We start from the raw sequence: 9,985 nt of genomic DNA, 5'->3' as shown, positions 1-9,985 counted from the left end.
CAGTGCACACTATTTATCTTTCACTCTGGTAATCCACACAGTATTGCACTTCCGAGTTATAAAACCTTGAACACTCTGAAACTGCAAACCGAACTGTATGTAAGCAGTATATTCAGGCAAAGGCACCACCAACAATTCCGAGTTCATAACATTCTCAGCCTACTCAACCACATGTTAATATGCTACACGTGCTATTCTGCATATTTTTACCGTGTACACTTACAGCTATATGTTTCCTCCACTTTCCAATGCAATATATTTTAATACAAAATCAATGTGTGTTTTTAGTGGGCAGCAGAAAGGTTTTATCCACTCAGCTCTGAATCTAAGACGAAAGCGGTATTGATTTAGATGTTCACTCATTCATTTACGAGGGCAGTTTTAAAGCATTAGGTGATAACCTAATCGAGAGGCACACTGTGAGGGAAACTGAGATTGTTGTGATAAATTAAATCAGTTCTGGGATGTCATCTACAATACTTCAGTATCTGAAGTAACGTTCTCCTGAAAAAATTAAACCAGGAAACGAGCATCTTGGGTGGCAGAATATGGCTTTCTATAAATGCCAAGTAATACAAGCGGATTAAAATACGAATAGATAAATAAATTGCATATTATAGAAACATTAATGCAACACACCTTCTATATGTGCCTGTGTATGTGCTCATATATGTATGTATTTATCAGACTGGCTTCCATTTCCTACTGCAAACTGATCAGGGACCAATCGAAGGTGTGACTCTTTTGCCATCTATCTGCTTTCTCTAAAAAAACTGGCATCACACAGCATCCATACTTGTATTATTTATGCATACTTATTTTACAGAAGCAAATTAAGGCACATGAGACACCGAACAGTGTTACAACTGCTGCTTACCAAATCACGCTTGCATTGCTCAGGTACATACTTCCATGTGCATGAGGCCGGAAGGATTCGGTCTCACATCTGGGTCTCACATCTAGAGGAGCCTGTCCTGCATTCTCTCATGCAGGCAGAAAGAAAATGCTGATCCATCTACCACAGATTTGGACGGCTGACGAATCAGGCCCAAAGTCCCCCAAGCCCCTCCAGATACTGCAGCCATTAGCTGCAAGCAGCTTAGATGACTCTGCCTAGTGTTCAACACATACATTCTTCGCAGAGTGGGGCCAGCCAAAGAGAACACATGCAGTGCTGGATGCACCAGCAGAAAGGGCATTAGCAGAATGCGGGGAAATATGAAATTCCTTCCTAATGCAGGACGCAATCCAGTCAGGTACGAAGCACCCTCATTTTCCACTTTTTAAAAAAAATCGCCAGAGTATGCGGTCTCATGCTTTGAGCACGAAGCAAAGTGAAATAGTTAATAATGAGAACAAACATGTCTGTAATACAGATGATTCAGATTTAAAATTCATGAACTTACATGTAAGAAATAATTTTGTTCTGAATATTTCCTACATTTTTTCCACTTTGTGTTCATGCAGACTATTGTTAATAGATTTGTATTTTTCAAAGCAGTGGCTAAACGAAGAGGCTTTTTACATTACATGTGTGCTGAAACAGAAATTAAGTATAAAACTAGAATTTAGGATATTAAAACCCCCCCTGCATTTAAAAAGAAGAAAGGTTCTGGAGCTTTGAATTATGCCTCTTACTCTTAAGAGTTAATGGATGTGGATTTTTCCACCTCTGGAAGAGTGGCAGAAAGCCCCTGAGAAGCAAAGGGGCTGCTTGTTCACTATGCTGTGTTTTGGAACTGATAGCAATTTCTGTCTGAAAGAACTGTTGGGTTTAGGGACAAAACCTGCTTATCCAGATTAAAAAGTAATTTGTATTAATGTACAGTTTCAGCTATTAAAGCACAGAATTCTCACCATATGCACCAATAATTTAATCTTGTTCTTAAGCAGCCTCACAGTTCCAGTAAAAAAAAGGCAGGGGGTGGCAGGGGGAGAGTAAACTACAGAACCTTTAGTCCCCAAAACAGATGCCAGTTTTAGATTTATTCAGCCAAGGAGTATTTAGCTTGGCTCAGCTATGCTTAAGTTGAAAAAACACTCGTCTATTCCAAAAAGTTTTTAACAAGCTCTGCTGCAGATGCTGTTGCCATTTGGCATGTCACCGTCACTGTGTGGTACAGCAGAGAGAGAACTCTTGACCACAGGTTTTCCTTGGCTGGGGGAGCCAGTGTTTTTGGCTATCGCTCTTCTTCTGGCCAACTGGCTGCATGTTTACGGAGTGTGGTTTTAGACGGGGTGTTAACAGAGGTTGGGTTAACAGCCTAACCCAGACCAACAGGGAGGCGAAGGCATGACCTATCCAATCTAAGAAAACAGAGATAGAATAAGGTTGTATATATTGTTGCTCTTAACCAGAAGTCTCTTGCATGCACCATACCTATAGACAAGAAGGTATTTTTCTTTGCCTCAGGATAGATGACAACAACTTTAAAAGCTCTACCAGTCATGCAAAGTAGAAATATATAAAAACATGTGGTTGCTTAATCTTTGTCGGCTTGATTTCATTCTCTCACTTACGACAATTTTACCTTGGCGAAATGCCACTGAAAGAAGTTCAATGAAGTTATTCCTGTTTTCCACTAGATATTTGAGAGGATAAAAACCCTACAGAGTTAAACTGCAAACTTCTGTCCTTGTATTTCCACTAGCCAGCAAATGGCAGTTTTGAAACTGAAAAAGCCTAAGTGTTTCTACATTGATGAACTCGGTTCCAGGGATGTTGGTGCCGAATTCTTCCATGAAAGTGCATAAAAAGCTGGGGAAAACTTATAAATGCCCACTTGTGGTTTAGTTTACCTACATTAATCCTCTACCAGTACATATGCCTGAGAAGCCTTGACCTTGTAAGACATACAACAACTTTAAAAAACACTATGACATTTGACTTGTACAAGTAAATAATTTTTGTCCAAATTCTGAATCTTCTTTTTGACAACACCACCTTTGTTGCATTCAAGCAAAAGAAAACATCACAGTTTTATATACATCGTTCAGCCTGCTTTTCTAACACTGCCATTACCCTGACACACCACGCGCCTACCCGGAAAAAACAAAGCCCATGTACATTCAGACACATTTTACTTCACTTTTTATTAACTGACAATTTTCTTTAAGCCAAGTTGTGGAGCACAGACACCATCAGAGAACCAGCCAGACCATTCACTTAAATTCTACTAATCTGCACCAAAAATCCTATTTAACACAGTGTGGATCAGATAGCCCACCCTTCACTTCAGCTCCCTCTCACCGAGAGTTCAGCTAGGACTAGGAACATCTTGAAAGTTCATAGACTAAACTGACACAAAGGCAATTTACTGCAGCATATTAAAAAAGAATATAACATATGACTAAGAATGAAGTAAGCAGTGTCTGGCTACATCCCCCACTGTCTGGGTAACCAGTATGCAAGAGCAATATAAGAAAATAAAATCATTTAAAAATTATTTTTTCTTTTTACCATTTTGGCTTCTGAATGCATTGGGGGGACTTGAGGTGAAGCACATGGATTACTGAGGTTCGGCCCCTGCATCCCCATGATGTTGGAGTTCATTGACATTTGTCGCTCCATCTTTTAAAAGAAAAAGAAAAAAAAAAGGGTTTGAAAACGTCTGGAGACATTTGCAAGAATTTACGCTCAGTTTCTATTTAAATGGACTCAGCTTTATTTCTTCAAGTCATGACTGGAAAAATAACAATCTGTGTCGTGAATTGCATGTATGTATGCACACAGGCGTGTGTTTCATCAGAATCGGCCCTGAAAACTCACAGCCAATTATAAAGAAAAGGGTTCTTTACTAAACAAATGTAGCAGCCACCCAGGTTTGCGCTTTTTTGTAATGATTTTCTCCCTTTCAGTATAACAACACTCGGAGTTAAGTGGTTTTAAAAGCATCACTGTATAAAGTTGTGGCTTCCCCTGTCAGTGCAGCCCAACTTAGCTTGTTAAAAATATAAATAAAAATCTACAATCTCAAGTATATGGAAAACGAGTTGGCTCTTTTTCCTTCATTCGGACTGCTCAGCTGAGAAGAGTGTTCCATATGTCTTGTAAGAGAAGCTTTCATGTACTGCTGAGATAGCAAAAAACAAAGCAGAACTCCTCCTGGCTATTCAGAGCCCTTTCTGCAAGCTAATCTCACTAGGCTGGGAGGGAGGGACACAATTTTCAAACAAAACCTAATGGCAGTAAGGCCTGGATAAAATAATTTCCTGGAGTGTCTTCCCCGAAAAGAGGCAAGCCCTGTCACACCGCTAGTCATTGGTAGGGGTGGTAAGTAGGGTTATGGTGCTGCTTTCAACCAGAGCTGAGCATCCTCTGCCTTGCTTTGGGCCAGTCCCCTGAATCCCTGGCTCATACAAGAGAGAAACTTTTGGATCCTCCTGAGCTCTTCCAAGCAGAGGAGCTATTTTTTGTGCCCTGTGGTGAGGTATTGACTCCCACTCTCCCTGATCCCAGCAAGAATGGGTGCTGGGCCTGGGGGAGAGGACAATATCCCACTGCCCGCTGGCAGAGAGAAGCTGCCTCCGCCAGGGCCCCTCACCCTCTCCGTGGGGCAGAGACAGCTCCCGCTGCCATCTCCTCTGCAGCCCTCTCAGGAGGGCTGTGGGGCAGGGGATGCAGCCGGGGCAGCCAACGCAGATAGGGTCTGTCTCACCTCCACGCTCACGTCTCCGGGGCTCTCAGCCGGAGGACGCCTGCTTGTCTGCAAGCAGAGCTGCCCAAAGGGCTCCCCAGCAGCAACCCGAAGCCCCTGAACTTACACTGATGCAGGATGTTTGCTCCATTTCAGGTTCCTTAGGAATCATGCCAGAAAAAAACTGCCCACAGTGACATGTCTTATGTTTTTGTTGTTGAACTTCCTGATCAATATTCCAGGAGAGTCTTATTGACAAGTTACTAATTAATAACTTACTAATGACTGCTCAAATAGCAGCCAAATCTTTGTAGCCCTGTGGAATGTCCCCCTTGTTCCAGCAAAGCCAGAACAAGCAGTGCTTTCCTCCCTCCCGTGGTCAATCGCTCTCAGTTGTCTTCCAAACTGAACATCGTGGAATGAAACAGAAACTTTTCCTTTCCCAATCCCCTCTTCCCTGTGCCATCCTTACTCATCTCCACCCCTAATCTGCCCAAATGTCTTTTATTGAAAAGGTTGTTAAAATCATTTAAGAATTTGAAGCTACAATTGCAAAGCGCCCATTTGTCTTCCAGAAGATGGGAAATATTCCCATCTCTACAGAAATGAGTGGAAGATGAGCAGCGATCATGACCAAATTCTAATTAAGTGCGAGTGACCAGGTTGGAAAAGTAAGTCACATTTCTTTCTTGTTAGCTGATTATCTCCCACAAACAAGAAGATTACTTAGAGTTCAGTTCACTGGCATAACTTACGTTCATGGCTTTTCTGACTTCAGAAAAATCCTTTTGTTCCAGCATAGACATACTGTTCTCACCTACATGACCAAGTGTGAGAACCAGCAATTGATGTAAACCGCTTCTAATCACTCTCACGCTAATTAACATGCCATTAACTGCACCAGAAGTACTCTTGTGTAAGACGAAGCAGTGAAAAAGGTCCAGGTTCCTTAACTCATTACACTTTGATTTTTTAGAAAATCCAGCAGACTTTCACCTCTGCATAGGTTAAACTGAGTAAAAAACCAACCTTCCTCCCCTCCCAAAAAACCCAAACCAAAAAACTTACAGGCATGAGAACAGCAGAAGATCCAGGCATGGTAGGGTTGGGCAGGGTGCCAGGCATAGAGGCAGGCATAGGCTGTCTTTGTCGGTTGTGTAGGTGCAATAGTGAAGACAGAGAACCTGGGACAGGCCTAGGAGAAAAGGAAAGAAGGCTGTCATGGGCTACGGAGACCAAAACAAGCCTTACCGGCCAGCCATTGCTAGGCACAGGCAACTCCAGACGAGCAGGCGCAGATAAGGCAATCCAGCATTTGTCCTCTCCTGCATAAATTGGTAGAAAAGAAAGTTTTCAAGAAACAGATGAATCACCTTCCCTCTACTATTTATTGGTTAAAGCACCAGTATAGTTCATCTGATAGAACATGAATGTAAACGTAACAGCTGGTCTCAGTCTATGCACCTCTGCATCTTACAATGGCCAGCAAAGGATTTCTACAGACAAAGCAGGAAAATTTCCTGGCATGCCACATCAGCGCATTGTTGTAAATTCAGCCCTCGGGAACAAAAATATCTGGATGATAGTTTTGCAGACTATGACAGAAAATTAAACACGCTTAAATTAATTTTGAAATTTTATCACCTGTAAATAAACTACTCTAAAATGAGTATTTCGTCTCGCTCTTGATATTCTCTCCTGTGAAAATCTACCAAGCCTTTGTTCCAAAGTGAGGTTCCTGATTTTACCAGTTAGCATGTCACCCGGGCACAGAAAATGCAAAAAAAAGACAGAAAATTAGCAAAATTACATTCAGATTAAGTAGCTTGTAAAGGCAAAAAGTATGGGCTATAAAAAAGCAGAGTGAGTTATTTTGGCAAAAGGAGTTCAAAAGATTTGGAAGGATTTTTCTAAGTACAGCACAGGGAAAAGAGTGCATGTGAGAAATCAGGCCCACTCACAAAGAAGAAGAATCATAAAATTAATGGATTAAACAAAGCTGGGACTACTCTTTGAAAATAGCCTGGTCTTGGGAGTTAGTTAAATTAATCAGTTTGGTATGTTTTTTTGTTTTTTATTTTATTAGTTTTGAAGAAGGAATGAGTTGCTTTAAGTTTGGGGTAAATATAACTTGTTACCTTTTCAAAAAGCATGAAAATAAGAAAGCTTTCACATTCAGCACCTCAACAAACATTGCTAGTACAAGTTAGTATGTTAAACTCTCACAGAGCAGGATGCTCTGCAGTATAGTACGCGGTTTACACTGTTTATTAGGCAGGAGAGACACCCCTAAAGGTATGAGAAGGACCGGAGAGAAGGGGGCATAGTCCGGGGGCTTGAAGAGCCTCTGCAGGGGGGAACGTGGAAAGAGTCTAAAGACGTTTGGAGCCTCTAAACATCAGGGTTGATTTTCAGCCTTGGCAGAAGCATCCTTTGCTTCAGTGTCGAATCCACAGCTAGCCATGAAAGCTTCAAAATCAGGCTGGGCCGGTCAGGCAAGCAGAATCATAACCTCAGAGCTGCGAGGGGGAAGACAGTCACTTCTCCTACTTGGTCTGAACCGTGCCATACTAAATGATGGGGCTTTACTCTTGCTCCTCCAATTCTAAGTGATACTGGCAATCATGAATACATACACCCCTCCTCTAACTTTAGCTGTCACTTCCGTTTATCCAACAACAAGCAGAGGCCAAAGGCTGTGAGCAATGGGATTCACAGACATCTCGTATGGAGGACACCACACCCAGGCTCCCAAAGCAGAGGTGCCTGTCTCATGGCAACACCAGCTTCTTCTGACGTGCAAGACTCATCCTCTTCTGCCCAGAGCTCAAACCACCTAATCCCCTCTTCCCTAAAACTCCCCAGTATTTCCCATCCTTGGACTTCTAGTCCTTCAACCCTCCTCTCTTCAAGCCTGTTCCCCCCAGAAACATTTCTGTCCCAACAAATGCCACCTCAAAGTCCTTGCCCTGCCCACTCCCCCGTACCCAGACACCCCTGCTCCTCCCACCCCTCTGCCCGCAGCTGCCCTCTCTTCAGCAGCTGCACATGACTGAACCCATCCTTTTGTCTTGGTTCTCCATGGAGAGAAAAAGCCTGTGTTTTGAAGGATGTTTTAAAAAATCCTCCCAGACACATACAGTACTTATTCAGAAGGGGGAAAAAAAACCTAAAACAACAACAAATGTATCTCAGATACAGACAAGAAGCTCTTCCTATGCCTCCCTGGTTATCTGCTGATGGAGGAATATGATGTACTTTACCTCTTCATACCCCCCCAAAGAAACTCAAGACAATGTATTCCAAATAAACGGTGTAACTCTGTGAGAGGGTGCAAGAAGCGCTGTAAGGGAGCATGAATCAGCTTCTGGGATAGGGGACTCTATGGTCACCTGAGGAGCTGTGGAGGTGGTGTAAGTGGAATGGATGTAGAGCAGGAAAAATGAGCTCAGAAAATATACTTGAAGTACACAGCCCCTGGCCCATCCTACTCTCCGCTTAAAACACAGCCGCTCCATGTATCAGCAGTCAGTCACACAAGGGGACTGACGAATCATCAGGACAGGGTCAAAATAGCACGAAAAGCAGATTCAGTGATCCTTTGAAAAGAAAAAAGTGAGGAGATGCCAGGCTGAACGAGGGGAGGAGAACGATCTCAGTTTGGTTTCCAGAGGCTGTGGTGACCCCCACAAGCAGAGTCCACTTCCCACCGGCCTATCTTCACCGCAACTACAGCCCTGCAGAGCAGCAGACAACAAGTTCAAACAGGTCTTCTCTATCTCCTATTTTAAAGTCCGTGCGACAGCCGCCAGACGGAAAGGCTGAGACCCTGGGGGGGCTGAGGAGCAGGACGGAGCGTGCTGCAGCCCCTGCCGGGGACGCACCCTGGGTTTCCTCCCGGGAGGGGGGGCAGGGAGGAGTGGGCAGGACAGGAGAAAGCGCCGGTGCACTCTCCTGGGACGAGACTGAGGTGTGCACCCACCCGCCCGCCGGAGCTCTGGAGGCCTCTGGCTCCACCGGCTTAGATACAGCCTACAGGAACTGCGCTGGCTAACAGGAGCAATCCATTCAATAAAAGTACCACTTGAGTTTTCAGTGGGACCAAAGTAAAACAAGTACTATGACAACAGCCCCCCCCTTTATTCATTCTGAGACTGTCCCACATACAGACCCTTTGTACAATTCACCAGTTTCATAATAAGCCTAGGTGTGAGGCTGTTTGACAGAAACTTATTTTGGCCTGACCTATGCAATTTGCCCAAGTGATTCTCAAGGGACTGCACGGTTTGAGTTTTGCTTGTATGTTCCAGAGCCAAAAAAATTTCCAAAATTGCTTTAATGAGTTTGGGAATATGGGATTTGGGCAAAAGGGAATTATTGGTATTTATTAAAATGGCAGAGAGGCTTCCTTGCTGTCCCCAGTTTCACCTTTAATGCTGCTTCGCTTTGGGGGTCTGCATATGCTTTACACTTAGCTAGAGGAAAAAAATCCTCAGTACTTCAGGTATTTTTCCTTGCTACACTCCTGCTAGTCTGTTCCCAAGTGTGTTTTTGCAAAGAGGCGCACAGCAGTCAGAGAAACCTTGTGCCTCAAGGTTGACCCTCTTCGTTTAAAAGTCTGCACCGCTCCTGCCACCAATAAAAGTGCTACGTAATGCACGCCAGATTCCGCTCCCCATCGGGGAAGCTGACATTGGCCAGTACTCATGGATACTTCTATTGCTTCCACATTGAATACAGGTGATCGATTAGCACGTCCTCGTGAGCACTCACTCGCACAGAGCTCAGGGAACGTGTATGGCACGGAACCGTACAGGCTGAGATACTCAATCTAAGACACTTCTTCTCCTTCCAAGGACAACACAATCTCTTTGTTGTTGCTTTCTATCCTGCAGCAAAGAAAGTCAGTGAGAGTTTATAATTGTTATTTTTAATGTTGGACACGTCGACTCTGCTCCTCTCTTTGTAAATGCTGAGAAGGTGCTGCCTGCAGCCTGTCAGTCAATATTGCTGACTGAGGGATTTTAAGTCCTTGGCACCTGTGCTGCTAAATAAATAGGGTTGTTGGGCAATCAGCCCACAAATAAAGGACAGATAAGATAGAGAACTGGCAAGTGCTCAACCTCACTGAATATCTGGCCATCCATGGGGTTTTTCCCAAATTTAAGAATTTTCATTGTGTTCCAGCAGGAGCCTGCTGTTGGACACAATGGGGTCTCAGTCAGCATTTTACACTATCTCTTTGGGCGTACGGGGCCTGGATGGATAGCGTTACGGTGGCTTAGTAAAATACCACGTTAGCCAAGCTGCTGTAACTGACCACGTTGGCTCCCCTCCCTCTGCACGGT

At 43.7% G+C, this 9,985-nt stretch overlaps 1 protein-coding gene across 1 annotated transcript in view; it reads right to left on the bottom strand.

Moving 5' to 3' along the window:
• The window catches only part of CREB5 (cAMP responsive element binding protein 5), a gene marked incomplete at its 3' end in the record, with an annotated part of 59,765 nt that extends 53,866 nt beyond the window's left edge, over window positions 1–5,899 (bottom strand). The window contains exons 1-3 of the mRNA XM_009587618.1: window positions 5,889–5,899; window positions 5,706–5,832; window positions 3,461–3,571 (exon numbers count right to left, since the gene is read on the bottom strand). Of these exons, the coding sequence (XP_009585913.1) occupies window positions 3,461–3,571; window positions 5,706–5,832; window positions 5,889–5,899 (249 nt within the window). The remainder of the gene's footprint in view (window positions 1–3,460; window positions 3,572–5,705; window positions 5,833–5,888) is intronic.
• Between the last annotated feature and the right edge of the window lie 4,086 nt (window positions 5,900–9,985).

This window comes from Fulmarus glacialis, unplaced genomic scaffold, assembly GCF_000690835.1.
Source record: "Fulmarus glacialis isolate BGI_N327 unplaced genomic scaffold, ASM69083v1 scaffold31751, whole genome shotgun sequence".
Lineage (NCBI taxonomy): Eukaryota > Metazoa > Chordata > Aves > Procellariiformes > Procellariidae > Fulmarus > Fulmarus glacialis.
This window is presented reverse-complemented; position numbering and strand designations above follow the sequence as displayed.